At 60.1% G+C, this 14425-nt stretch overlaps 1 protein-coding gene and 1 long non-coding RNA gene across 2 annotated transcripts; one reads left to right on the forward strand and one right to left on the reverse strand.

Moving 5' to 3' along the window:
* Positions 1–1013: 1013 nt before the first annotated feature.
* Positions 1014–8171, reverse strand: SPHK1 (sphingosine kinase 1). The gene is given in 7 exon segments (XM_079323437.1): positions 1014–2210; positions 2662–2777; positions 2991–3085; positions 3496–3645; positions 7637–8063; positions 8065–8108; positions 8111–8171. Coding segments are annotated over 7 exon segments (1644 nt in total). The 5' UTR covers positions 8157–8171; the 3' UTR covers positions 1014–1444.
* Positions 8058–13369, forward strand: LOC306810648. Its single transcript, XR_013776503.1, has 2 exons — positions 8058–11614; positions 11652–13369. It is a non-coding gene; the product is annotated as an uncharacterized lncRNA (long non-coding RNA).
* Positions 13370–14425: the final 1056 nt, after the last annotated feature.

Consider the following 14425-nt stretch of genomic DNA (forward strand, 5'->3'; position numbering starts at 1 on the left):
TGGGTGATGGCCGAGCAGCGAAACCCGGGAAGGGGCGGCGAGGGCGATCCCGGCCGACCTGCTGCTGGGAGCCGGGAGGAGCCGGGAGGAGCCGGGAGGAGCCGGCAGGGAGCCCTGCAGGCGCTGTGAGCCAGAACGGCTCCGCTCTGCTGACCCGTGTCCCTCGACAGACACAGCGAGAGCTCGGAGCGCATCCCCTGCCATGGGCTCTCCCTCCAGCAGCTCAGCAGGGTTAGAGAGTTAGTGCTCAGCCTGTTTTCACACCTGGCCCGATGCCACGGGGGAAATAACTTTATTTTGGGAGGTGGTTCCCAGCTGCTGCCTGCCCTGCTGGCTCAGGGACAGGGCTCCTCTCCATGAGCAAGTGAGGCCATGGGGGGAGGACAATCGTGCTCTTCTTTCCCGGATCTGCCATGCTAATTGCATCGTTTGCAGTTGAATAAATGCAAACAGCCACCACTGTTTACTCTTCTGCTTTGTACTTGAGCGCTGAAAATGAGGTTTAATTACTGCAATTTTATACCAAAGAGGCTGAGCAATCCCCCCCCAGGCAAGCCCCAGGACAGGGACCTGTAGCAGGGCTCCAGCTGGCCCCGGGCAGCCCAAGAAAAGGGATGCAAGAGCCCCCCAAAAGGCCCCTGCTGCAGGCAGAAAGCCAAACCCCTCAGCTCCAACGACCCTTCCTCGAACCTCTTCCACGAGCCCTTCCCTGCTGTGGCTCAGAGGCACCGAACTTTCCCCAGGATGTCCCCAAGTGTCCCCCTCGCTCTGTGCTGCTCCCCGCCCCGGGATGTCAGGGAGCAAAGGGCTGCGGTGCGGAGCTAAACCTGTCCTGCCGCCCGTGTAGCCGGGCCGTGGCTGAGCCCAGCCCTTGAGAGCAGCTGTGAGCTCGGATTCAAAACCCAGGAAGGATTTTTTTTTTTTTTTTTTTTTTTTTTTTTTTTTTTTTTTTGCAAACGCTAGATATTTATTTTGCACTTCTCACAAGAATAAACTCCGCTTCTACAGGAAGCTTTGGGTAGAAACATTCTTTAAAAAGTCGGTTTATTGTATTAGATCTATTGGTCCTGACCCTCCCTGGGGGGTGGCACTGGCTCCGGGGCGGGGACACAGCAATGCCACCGTGTGCGTCCGAGCCGGGGAGGGGACGGGGCTGTGCCGGCGCAGCCGCCTGGGGGCCGGGACCTCGTACCGGGATAAAACACGCTGGCATCGCGCCGGCACCGAGTACCTGACGGGGCATGTGGCTCACGTTTGGAACAGCACTGGCTGTCCCAAGGGGGTAAAGCTAAGCGTGGGGGCAAGCGAGGGGATGAGCCCCACGCCCCCCCCCCAAGACCTATTGCTATGGAAGGAGGGGGTTCCTGAGTGGGAGGAAGGCTCTGCCACCCTCGCGCCGGGCCGTGCCGGCAGCTCAGCGCTGCAGGGAGGGCGAACGGGGAGCTCAGGAGCCGCTGAGGACGCGGCAGATGCGGGCATGGACCTGGCCCTGCACGGGCTCGCAGGCCAGCGCCTCCCCATCCACGGTCATGATGCCCGCGGCCACCCGCGGCTCCAGGCGGAACGCCCGCACGGGGACGTAGCACAGGTGGGGACAGTTCAAGTCCAGGTGCGTCCCCCTGGACATGGCCAGGAAGAGCTTCAGCAGCGTCACGCGGCTGATGCCGGCCTTCATGTAGAAGAGGTGGATGACGCCGTCGTGCAGCCGGGCCGCCGGCGCCATCAGCAGGTTGGTGCCCAGGTGGGACTGGTAGATGGCATAGACCAGCACAAACTCCTCCTCGGGGACCACGGTCCAGTGCGCGGGCACGGGCTGGCCCAGCGGCGCCAGCAGCGAGTCGGGGGGCAGCGAGCCCGTGCCCGCGGGCGGCGGGACGTGCCCGTTGGTGAGGGGCGCGCGGGGGTCCCGCGGCGCGGGGGAGCTGCCCTGCTCCGCGGCCACGGGCAGGTAGGACAGGCGGCCCTGGTACACCCGCAGCTTGGCCAGGCACTGCAGCGTGCCCAGGGTGAAGCGGGCGCTGCCCATCCAGCGGTACTTCTCGCTGTCGATGTCCACGTCCGAGATGAAGCCCCAGCCAAAGCCCAGGAAGGAGAAGAAGTGCTTGCCCGAGGCCGTGCTCAGCGACACCAGGTCCATCTGTGTGTACAGCCCCTTGCACAGGATGAAGGTGCAGTTCATCAGCAGCTTTTTCTTGGCGACGTGGTCGTAGCTGTGAGGGATGGGGAAGGTGAGTTTGGAGCTCAGGACCCCTCCTGCTGCCCCACCCCGCCCTTGTGTCATGGTTGGGACATGTCCCAGCTGGGTGACAGTGTCCCTCGGGAACAGCTGCTGGGAGTAGTTTTGATGGGGATGGATAAACCAAACCCAGGCAATCCTGGTACTCCACACTGTGGGATTGGCTGTGCCTGGGGTGGGTCTTTGGGTTAAAGTTTTACCAGTCTCTGAGCACAGAAAAAGAGAGTGGGGGGAGTAGGATACACAGGGATTATCCCTTGCTCACAGCTGGAGCTGTGCTGGACCAGCCTGTGGAGAGTGAGGACCCTGCCAGGCACCCCTTGGCATCCCAGCACTCTTCCCTGGGCTCAGAGCCTTTCCCTTCCCTCATGCCCACATGGTTCCGGTGCAGCTCTGCATGGATGCCCCATGGGGCCAGGACTCACCCTGCATAGTAGTTGATAGAGGCAGCCAGGGCATTCCCAGAGCCTCCTGGCAGGATGCACAGGGGCTTCTTCATGGCCTCCTTCCAGTCTGGGCGCTCCATCAGCCCGTTCACCACCTGCAGGGAGGAAGGAGCCTGTGCTGCCCAAGGAACCCAGCCCAGCCCTGGGGGGAGCAGAGCCCATGGTCCCCCTGCCCAGAGCAGGACAGAGGTGATGGCTGCTTTGCTCCAAGCTTGGTGCCATCTCTCCTTTGCCATTCCCTGCCTGACTTTGTGACTCAGAGCTTGGCTCCTCTGCCCAGCTCTCTGCCCAGCCCATGGTGTCCTCACCTCGAACAGCAGCCCGTCCCCAGACATGACCACCAAGGTGTCCCACTGCGACAGGTCCTCATCTCGCACCTTCTCATGGGCATGGTGGGGTCTCTCTGTTGGGGAAAGTGGAGAGATTTGGAACATCACCCTCCATCCCTCTGCCCTTCCTGCTCCCACCCCAGAGACAGTGACCCCAGCCCCAGATGGTGACCCCAGCCAGGGATGCAAGAGGCAAGGCAGTTACTCTTCAAGTGCAACATCCCGTGCGACCCAGACCTGTGCTGATGCAGAGTCAATGGCTCTTGGAGGAACCTGTCCCCACGTGGCAGGGCCCAGTTAGGATCCCAGGGAAAGGAGGAGAAGGAGAAGGAGAAGGAGAAGGAGAAGGAGAAGGAGAAGGAGAAGGAGAAGGAGAAGGAGAAGGAGAAGGAGAAGGAGAAGGAGAAGGAGAAGGAGAAGGAGAAGGAGAAGGAGAAGGAGAAGGAGAAGGAGAAGGAGAAGGAGAAGCTGCTCATGGACTCACCAGTAACAAAGACAGTGGTGGCAATGTCTGCCTCAGCCAGCATGGGCTGCACCACAGCCTGGAAGTCATCAAGGGCACGGCCAGAGCCACTCTGTGGGTTCAGCAGCACCAGGGCGTGGCAGGGTCGGGGCAGCACCCCATAGCTGTCACCTGGGGGGGACAGGGGGCTCAGGGTGCTGCCTCATGGCCCTGCCCTGGGAGGGCTTTGCCAGCCAGGGCAGCATTTGCCAAAACGAAAAGTGGAAGGGGAACTGGCCCTCCCCCATCTTGGCAAGCTCTCTGGGCTGCATCCCTACCCAGAGACAATGAGGGTGAGCAGGGATGGAGGGTCCCTGCTGGGAATGCTGGAGAGCTGGCAGAGAGAGGACACAGGGACTCATTTGAGCTCCCCCACAATCAGCAGACATGTTCACACAGAGGATGGAGCCCTGCAGTGCTCCAACCATACCAGAGTGGGGGGTTGAGAACTCCAGGTTCCAATTGCCTGCATCCACCCAGCTGGAGCAGGGCCAGGACAGACAGTTGTGCTGGCAGACGGACGCTGCTGCTTCCCTGCTCCCCACGGGGCTCAGGTTTCGCCTGCGAGGGCCTGGGCCGGGCTGGAATTACAAGCCTGGCAGGGGTCCCATCCCTCTGCCTCCCCAGTTGCTTCCAGCCTCTCCTTCCCCAAGCCCAGAGGTCCCCATGCAGGGGGGCAGGGGGAGGCCACAAAGCTGCTCTGTGAGGGAAGCACGGGGAGGAGGAGGAGGGCAGGAACCCCGGGAGCTGCTGGGCACCCCAAACTCTGTAGTTACAAAGGGCCTCAGGCTCCCCCAGCACCTCTGGAGATCCCTGCAGGAGGAGGCTCTGCAGGGAGGAGCCGGTTTTGGGTTGTTTGGGATGTCCCCACAGGCTCTGTGCACCCTGAGCTGTGAGCTGGGGGTGTGGGTGCCCACCCCAGCACACGGGCCTGGCACAGGGCTGCACCTGCTGACTCAGCAGGAAGAGCAGCTGAGTCAGGACAGCAGAGGCCTTTCCCAGCACTGTCCTGGGCTGGGAACCCCCTCTGAGCCCCCGTGGCTCTGGGGGTGCCCCCACCTCATCTGCACACGTGCAGGGATTGCAGGGATTTGAGCTGTTTGAACACATGAGCTGGGGCTCTACAGCTAAACCTCTCCTGCCACCCACAGTGGGGACAGTGGTGGGGAGAGGTGAATGTGGGGCCATGGAGGACACCACATGTGTCACCTTCCCTGGGTGACATCCAGCATCACACCAGTCATGGTCATGAGCTCCACAAGCTGCCTGGAGGGAGGTGGGACTGGAGCATCCCATCTCCATGACTGTCCCAGCCCTTGGAGCACACAGAGCTCTGCTGACTTCATCATCACCAGGATTATTTCCTGCCCCTTGAGTGCTGTCACCCTCCAGGACACCTCACTGTCCCCTCACCAGCTGCTTGGGACCTGCAACCAAATCCACAACAAAGATCTGCCTATGGCAGCCCTGGGGCTGAGCCTGGCTCCAAGCTGGTTCTCCCCAGCGCTGCCCAGGGCCAGTGGTTCCCCTCTCTGCCCTCCCCAGCCCCTTATCAGTGGCTTCCAGACACAAAGGGACCAGCTGCCCTGGGGGAAAGCAGTGAAGCACCCAGAGCAGAGGCCACTCCAGCTTGGGTCAGGGATAACAAAAAGCAACCCCAGGGCTGGGATGACCCTGCTCCCAGCCCTTCAGAGCTCCCCTGCTGCCCACAGACACTGAAACCCCTGCAAGCAAATGCAGATAAGTGCTCATGCAGGGTTAGAGCCCAAGCCCCAGCTGCTTTCTCCCTGGGAACTTTTCTCTCTCTTTCCCCCCTTAAACACTGGATATTGAAAAGCAAAAGCCAAAGGAACTTCAAAAGCCTAAATGCAGTTTTTAACCCCACGGTTAAACCAGGCACATAGTTTTTCACACACACACGGAGCTGCAGCTGAGTCTTGCCTAAAAATCCTGCCCAGACCTATGGGTGCTGCCCCATGGCCTCCTCTGGGCAGCAGGGAAAGGCTGGGACCCCGAGGATCAACTGCTTGGCTGGAGGGGGAAAACAAACCTTGCTCAGAGGGGTGCCACAACTCCCTGCCAAGGGACAGATCGATGGTACCAAGCTGTGAGTAGTGACAGGAGTGATCCCAGTGTGGGGCTGGTCACACCAGCAGCACCAGGCCCAGCCCAGTGGTGGAACTGGAGGGTACTGGATCAGAGCTGGAGCCCAGCAATGGTGATGCACAGGGAGACAGATTTCAGCAGCATCCTGAGCCATCCAACCCTTCCTGTTGCACAACACCGGCCAGTCCCTGGCATCCCAGCAAGATTCCACTTCCCAGCACAGTGTGGTCGCTTTCAGCCTCAAATGCTGAGTAGAGCAGAATCTGAGTCAGCAGGAGGAAGGGGCTCCAGCTGTGCCACAAACTCTGCTCCCTCTGCCCACATCCTCCCATGTCATGCGTCCTGGCTGTGCTCAGGCTGGGACCACACTGCCACAGCTCTGCTGTCTGCAGCCCAAGCCACTCCACTGCATCTCTGCATCCTTCTGGAAACTCTCTGGGCACAAGGAGCAAGTGTGCCAGGCAGAATAAAGCTGGGGCTGAGCTTCCTGGGGCTGGATTTCTCTTTTGGGACACAAGCCTGGGGGAAGTTGTTTGCTTCTGGATAGTTGCAGTTTGGGACACACTGCAGGCAGCCACAACTTTGGGGTTATCAGCTGCTGAGAAACTTTATCCCTGGGGTGAAACGAACAGGGGGAATCATCCCTTTATCCCTGCTGCAGCATTCCACAGGGCTTTTATCCCAGAGGATGCTGGAGCTGCAACAGCACCAGGATGGGATCGCTGGTGGCTCCCCAGGTCCCCTCCCCTGGGGACAGGGTGACAGGACTCTCTGCAGGGACTCACCCACAGCTTCCCAGCACGGCCTTATCAGCCCTGCACAGGCCTCTCTGCCGGCACGTGCGAGCGCAGGGTGTGACGAGGGGCATTTTTAGCTCTGTCCAAAACTGAGGGAGGAGGATTGCAAATCTTGATGTCCCTCAGCGAGAAGAGTGACTGCAAAATTCTGCACTGCCTTCTCCCATCCTCCTTTCCCCCGCTGCCCCGAGGGCCCTGCGTGCAACGAGCTGCTCCTGCCCCGGCACCTTCACACCGCCTGCTCACAGGGCGAGGGTTGGAAAGCGCCCGGAGACTTCCAGCTGCAGAGTTCAGGCTGGAAATAGAGCTGGGGAACTGGTTCTGCCCTCACCCCATTCCACTGGATTTTTTTGTAATTCTTTAGGAAGAGAGACAGAAAGTTGTTTTGTAGCTGCAGGTCATGTAAAAAAAAAAGCTGCATTTTAAAATCCAAGCAAGGAAGAGCTGGGCTAAATGTGATTTGACAGGATCCCTCTAACCGCATGCCTCTTAATTTCCAAGTCTGATCAGAGCGACTGGACAGCCAAATAAATGAAGTAGTGCATATAATTGAATCTCTGCTCAGATGTTCAACTATCTGCCAGCACGCCCTGCCCTGCCTGCGGGAGCTGGGGGACGCGGCCCCCGAGCAGGACCCTCCCCTTCCAGACACTGACAGCTCCCGAGGGGAGCAGGAGCAGAAACACAGATCCTGCCGGGCTGCCCTGAGATCCCGCTGGACCGCAGGGGGTCCTGGGGGGATCTGCCTGTCCCCAAATCCCAAGTGATGGATCGGACCTGCTGGGGACATTGCCTGGTTTCTGTCCTGCCTGCGTCAGCAATGATTACTTTTTTTTTTCCTTGGATCATGCTGCCCTTTGGAGCTTTGGAGTTATCGAACGGGAGCAATGGAGGGGGGATGGGGGGTGGTGCAAAGGGCCCCCATAGTGCGACCATGTGCCTTCAAATTAAGGGTGAAAGGGGAGAGAAACAACCTGTCCCTGTCCTCAGACTCGAGGAAAGTGGGGGGAAGAGGGTGTCCGAGTGACCCCACGGTGACACGGTCACCACCCGTCTGTGTCCCCCGCGGTGCCCCCGGAACGCGACACCCCGCAGCGCCCGCGGCTCGGGCACAGCCCCACAGCGGCGGGGCGACCCCGACCGCGACCCCCGCACGGCCCCGGCGCAGCGAGCTCCGCGGGAAGCGGCGCCGAGGGGCGCGCAGGGGGCTCGGCACTCACCGTCCTGCGCGGGCACGGCGGGCACGGCGAGCTCGCGGATGCGGCGGCTCCAGGCCTGGGCGATGCGCAGGTTGCTCTCAGCGTCGGGACCCCGGGAGACGCGGAAGGTCCGCTCCAGGCGCTGGCGGGAGGGCGGCCCCCAGCGCGGCCCCCGCAGCGGGTAACACACCAGCGAGAAGCAGGCGGCGGCCGCGGCCGCGGGGAAGGCGGCCGAGCCCACGCAGTCGGCCAGGCGGAGCGCGGCGTCGGGACCGGCCGAGCCGCCCGAGCAGCCGCCGGCACGCCGCACCTGCAGCTCCCGGGCCGTCAGGGACAGCGAGCAGGCGGCGGCACCGGGGGCCGGCCCCGCGCCGAAGATGCCTTGCAGCAGCACCGGGCCCCCGCCGGGCTCCGGGGGAGCGCGGCGGCCGGCGGCCATCGGCGGAGCGGGCGCGGAGCGGAGCGGGAGGCACCGGGGAGCGCCGCCCGCCGCCGCTCGCTGCTGACGCCCGGCGATGGCAGGCGGGGCGGCCCCATTCATAAAAATTTAACCCACCCACCCCCCGGCCACCTCTTCCCCCGCCGAGGGGGGCCCGTCCCGGGGCTGGCCCGGTACCCCCCACACCCCCCGTCAGCTGCCTCAGTTTCCCCAAGCGCCGCCCCGCGCTCCGGGCAGTGCTCCGCGGGGGAACCGGCTCTGCAGACGGGCGGGGGCAAAGGGACGCCGTGGCTTTGCCGCGGGTGGTTCTGCGCTGCCGGGGTGGGTGTCTGGCGTGGGTGCTCCCACGGTGCTGGGGATGGCAAGGAACAGACCCACGGTCACGCCGGGAGAGGGGAGGAAGAGCAGCCGGCAGCCACCCCCGCCCCAGTTCCTGCCCATCATTCCCAGCAAGGCACGGATGGGCGCTGGCGCAGGTGTGCCTGGAGCCCCCACGTTGGACTGAACAACGTTTTAACACCACTTCTACATCTGTCCAAGTATGAGAGGAGTGAAGTGAGGGCCTGGAGAAATCGAGGCACGGCGAGGGGTGAGGACAGTGGGCGGACGGCGTGGGACACTTCCAGGAGGGAGGATGGAGAGGGATGATGTCCTACTCACTACTGGTGGCTCGCCATCAGGTATCCCTGGGGGTTGGAGGTTGCCGTGGGCATGAAGCCTCGTGGAGGGAGGTGGGCTGTGCTGTATATCCCACCTTGGGGCACAGAGCTCTGGTGACAGAGCCCAGGGGAATTGTCTGGAGGGTGCCAGCAAGGCTGGGAGCTGCTTTGTGTTCACGGCAGCTAGCAAAAATCATTGACAGCAGTTTTTGCTGGCAACAGGACTGACCTCACCCTCCCAAGGGACTGCTGGGCTCCAAGGGGTCTGGCCCAGCCCAACAAGGATTTTTTTTTTTTTTTTTTTTTTTTTGCCAACCAATTCCCCATGGATGTAGCTCTGTCCTAACCTTGAGCTTGCACCTCAGGGAGGTATCACTCCTCACACTTTGGGCAGTTTAATTAGCAGTGAGCCCTCTGTCCCTGCTTAAACCTTCTGGAACTGGCCAAGAAATTGCAGGGAGGGCACAGGATGACCAGCTGGGCAGATAACATGGTTGAGTCTTGTTTTCCCAGAGCAAACCTGTGAGGAGAGCCAGGATTCTGTGATCTGGAGCATTGTGCCTTCCAGAAAGACTTGCCTGGGCACTGTGGGTACAAAGGGATGCTCGGAGGGGCAAAACCTGCTCTGAACCCTGATGCTTTTAATTTGGGAACTGGAGCACTCACAGCTGATTCTGGGTGAGATTCGGGCTCAGTCGCTTCCCTGGCAGCTGCCATGAAACAGTCCAGCATTTGTAAACAGCCCCGAGGTTCCTCAGCAAGGTGTCATGGGAGGAAATAGCTGGATGCCGGGGAGAGCAGCGTCCTGACCTGCCCCTCACCCTTCTCGGTGACTAACCCGCTCCCAATTTCCGTTCAGGAAGGCATGACTCGTGTTGGGAGGATGTGAGAGCAGCTGTCCCATTGCTCCTGGCAGGTGCCATGGGACGATGAGGCTGCTTTGGGCTCTGTCCTCACCATGCTACATCCGTCCAAGGCCCTGTGTCCCTGCACCGCAGGGAAACCCCTTTGTCCTGCCAGCCTGTGCTTTAAATAGGAGTGGAATGCCTGTCCAGGCTCTGCTGGCCATGCTCGTGCTGTGGGGAAAGGAGCTGAGAGTGGCTTCACTGGGAAGTGTCAGGGCTGGCAATGAGTGCAGGAAGGGTTGGGGAAGGGCTGTGCATGGTGGGGATGCCAAGGGCTGGAGGCTGCAGACAGGTTTGTCTCAGATAGGGAAAGGGACTGGCACAGACTCAGCCTCTGTGATGGCAGAGGAGACACAGACAGGGCTTTTCAGTCTCCGTTCTGGTCTGTGGGGACTTCCTAGAAGACTGACCTGATGCTGTACCACCCCTGGATGCCCGGTCCATGCTGTGACCAGCGCAGTGGCCACCACCAGCCCCAGGCAGGTCCCTTTGCTCTCCACAGCCACAGCTGATTCAGCCCAGTCCCACACGGACACCGCTTGTTCGCCTCCAGATGTGATGTCTAACGCGGAAGTGGGATCACTTCCTTCCCCGAGCTGATAACCAGTCGTTTGGGGCTATCTTAATTATGAGAGCCTTAAGGAGGCCCCTCGACCCCAAGGGCAGCCCAAAAGGCGCTCAGCAGCTCCCAGCTGTGGGCAGGCGACTGCCGGTCGGGTTTGTCCTGATCGGCTCCATTCCCGCCCGCGCGGCGCTGCTCGGGCCGTGTGTGTGGGAGGGGAGTGCCGGGATGCGATGCGGGGATGTGGCACGGAGCCGGCGTGAACGGGGGAGAGCCCACGGAGAATCCCCCCACTTCCTTCCTCACTGCAAAGAGGATTCCCCCATGGGGCAGAGCATCCAGTCCAGCCATCACCACCGGTCTTCCTTCAAGAGCAAACACCCCTCAGCTCCTGTCCCCGGAGGAATCCTGGAGTATCCCAGACTCCACAGACACCATTTGCTGGAGAAGGTTTGTACATTTAAAGCACCTGGGTTCACTGGGCAAGGTGATGTGTGCCCTGAATTTGGGGAAACCGAGGCAGAAATAGCAGACGAGGTTTGTCTTGAGTTGTGCAAGAAGCCAAGGGTTAAATATATTAATAACCTCGCCCAGATCCCTCCGGCCCCGGATTCCTCCTGCTCCTGCCCCCAGCTGCTGGAGGAGCTGATCTGCACTGGGAATTATCCTGGGGGAAGAAAAGCACAGAGCCTGGGGGCTTCCCACGCCTTCCACAACCTTTCGTGCCTCCGGGGGCTGCAGCAGAGACTTGGGGCTCTCGGAGCAGGGCAGGCCCGGATTTCGGGGTCCCACTGCCACAGCACAGCCCCGCAGGAGGCGTGCAGAGGACGTGCCTCTGCTGCAAGATGAACTGCAGTGCTTCCCTTCGAGGCACACAGCTCCTCCACATCCCTGCCCGCCCTGCCGCGTCCGCCGGCAGCCACCCGGGGACGGGAACGGGAGGGGGATGCACTCCTCCCGAATCCATCTCTTTTAGCATCGTTCCCACTGCTGAAGGTACGTGTCTCAAGGTGGAGCCAGAAATAGCGCGGCTGGCGCTGCATCGGGGCTGGCAGGGCTGCAGGCTTGGCAGGGGGACAGGCACCGACTGCAGCAGTGGGAACTTTCCAGGCGGCTCCTGCGGGAGCGGCCGGTGCCGAGATGGAGCCGTTTCCATGCGGATCAGCCCCTCCCCGCCGTGGGGCTGGGGCTGACACGGGGCACAGAGCTGGAGGGGACAGAGCTAACAGAGATATCTCCGGGAGGAGAGTGACTGAGAGATCACATCCCACCTCAACTAGGACACAGGTCTGGGCTCTGTCACTGATTAGCTGCAGAACTCGGGAAAGTGGCTGCACCTTCTACCTGTCTCCATGACCCAGGGGTGGCAGGTTTCCCCCAAAATCCAGCTTCTCTCAACCTCCAAGAAGCTCAGGTTTTGGTTTTTTTTTTTTTGTTTTTTTTTTTTTTGTTTTTTTTTTTTTTGTGGCAGCTCTTAAATCACAGCCAGGCTCTGCAACTTGTTGGGGGCTGCTCCCCCAACGCTGACCCTCCGCTGAGCTCTCGGCAGCTGCCGGCACAGCCCTGAACAATGCCGACGAGCTGAGCTCATTCCTCCCAGCTGATGATTTGCTTAAAAATATTTCTGAGCTCAGGCCTCCTTAGGGAAAACACTCCCAAACGCCAGGCAAAAAAGCTGCTGAGTCTGGAGGAACCACACACCCACCACTCGCTCGCCGAGACGTCCCCCCGATGACAAGCCCTGGCGTCAGAGCGACTGAGGCCAAAGTCTGCGTTTGATCTCCCCCTTCGCTGGGGGAAGCCGAATTTCAGGCTGTCCAGGGCTTTTACCACTTCCCGGTAGCGGTTTCCTGCCATGATGTGAGCGCAGGAATTTTTGGGAGGTGAGTCAGAGGCTGCAATGAGAACCACCTGGCTGGGGCTGGGTTGGGACGCTGGATCCCAATCCAGGGTGATCCCTGCGGCGATGCTCGATGCCGGCGGGCAGCATTCCTAGAGTGGAATTACTTACGGGGGGAAACATATCATCCCATTCCAGACCCCATTTCTGGCCTGGGAAAGAAGAAGAGGGATTTGCTGCCTCAGTTCCCACGGCTCCTCCTTCCTTGCCGGGCTGGGATCGGTATGCTCCGGCCACCCCACCCGGGCTCCAGGGAGAAACTTGGGTAAGAATAAAGAGCAAAACCTCGTCCAGCGCTGCAGGAAGGCGCCTGGAATGGCTGTCCCGCCCCAGCACCGGCTTGTCCCGAGCACGGAACTGCCCCAAAGCAGCGCCGAGGCTTGGCTTTCCCTGGGGAGCAATGAAGGAATTGGCGGAACTGAGAAACTGCCCTCCCTAGTCTCTGAAATTTAACATACAAAATGAGTTCCTGCTAAAGGAACCTCCCAGGTTTAGCCTGCTGGGCTATTAAAGCTCCATGACCCCGTGCCCACTCTCTCCCCAGCATTACTCAAACCCCTCCACAGAGAGAATAAGTGAGTTGAGTCCAGAGAGTGAGACTGAGCCGGGATAAGCCTTTGGAAAGGAGCTAAAGCTGCTCAAAGCCGGCACTGTTCCCTGACCCGCCCTCCTAATCCTGCCTGGCTGATAATGGAATAATAAAGGGCTGCACAGCCTCGCTCTCTGCTGCTCTGTGGGGGAGGTTCCTGCTGCCTCTGTACATGCCAGGAGCTGGGATATTAATGACTCCCTAAGTAAACAGAATTGCTCCTTTCTTCTCCTTTGCCAGGCTGTAAAACCGAGCGTGACCTTCAGCCCACAGAGAAATCAGAGTCGCTCCCCTTTCCAGGAGAAAGGCTGGTTGTGGCAGTGATAACACCGTGATCTCTGCCTGCCACCCTTCCCAGGGCTGATCCCAACCCTGCAGCTTCAACAACGATCCTGGTGGACCCACAGGGCCACCCCTGCGAGGCTCTGGCCTCTCCCCACAGGGATGAGGCCAGTAATTCACTGAGGGGGAATATCAGGAGCACAGAACTGCAGGTTTTGGGATACCCAGCCCCTCCAAGGTGTGCACACCTTGTAGCAGAACATACGAACTTGTTGCATCTCAACCTCAGCAGCTGGGAAAAGGGCAGAGAAGTGACAAAGCCCATGAGATCCATTCCCTATGGCTGAGATGGCTCCGAGCACCTCACAGGACAGCAGGAATGGTGACTGGAGGAGAGTGCTGGCAGACTTGGAGGGCACAGCAGAGACTGAGGGCACTCAGAGGCCACAGCATCATCCCATGGCTGCTGTATAAGGAGCCACTTGCAAAGGGGATAAACAGCCCTTCCTTCTCCACATGCCTGATTCCAGACAGGGAAGGGCTTTATAGAGGAGGGCAACAGCAGGTGTCTGGAGGGAGGGAGTTGGTGGGAGGCTGAGTGCTCTGCAGAGGATGTGCCATGGCTCCTGCAGTGGCAAGATTCCCTCCCCACCCTTTGGGCATGCCCCTCTGCTTGGATGTCCCTGCAGCAAGATGTCCCTGGCTCCCTCAGGAACTGCCATTTCTCTGGTGGGTGCAGGAGGGACCTCAGGAAGCAGTCAGCTTCCTACATCACAAAAAAATCTGGCTCCCACCAAATATTTTGAAGGACAAAGGCAGCAGCCTGTGAGGAGTGACCATCTGTACCATGGGTGCTGTGACTGCTCTCAGCTTGGGGTTGAGGTGCCCAGGAGGGGCTTGGGGTACCCAGGAGGGTATCTGGGCTCTGTGGCTGATGGATGTTGTGGATTCATCCCAGGATGATGCCAGCCTGAAAGCCTGATCAGAATCCCACACCTGGCTGGTGCTGCCTCCTCAGAATGAACTCAGGCAGCTGATGCTGTCAGCTCTCACCTGCCCTAGGGGAATGAGCTGGGATGTGGGAGTCAAGCTGGAATAGCCCCTGCTCTGACAAGACATGAATTTAGGACCTGCAGAGGCACAGCAGGAGGGAGATGTGGGGCTGGAACTGCAAGGCCAGGTAAGGTCACCAGGTGTGGTGGAAGAAGACAAAACTCTCCATCCCAGTCCTTGGGCAATGCTGGCATACAGAGGGGACATGACAATTCTATCTTGTTTGCATGGAGGATGTTTGAGAGAGACAGCCTTTAATGAAGTGTCAGTGTGAGGGGGCTGATGGCAGCTCCCAGCTGAGTCTGTGACAGGGAGTCACTGCTGGAGGCACCGTGGCTGTCACATGCTGGAGCAGCTGGAAAGCCACTGGGTCATGGAGGGGAACCTCATCCATGTCCTGAACAAAGCCCACCAGGCCTCC

The sequence above is a fragment of the Erithacus rubecula genome (assembly GCF_903797595.1).
Source record: "Erithacus rubecula genome assembly, chromosome: 20".
Taxonomy (NCBI): Eukaryota; Metazoa; Chordata; class Aves; order Passeriformes; family Muscicapidae; genus Erithacus; species Erithacus rubecula.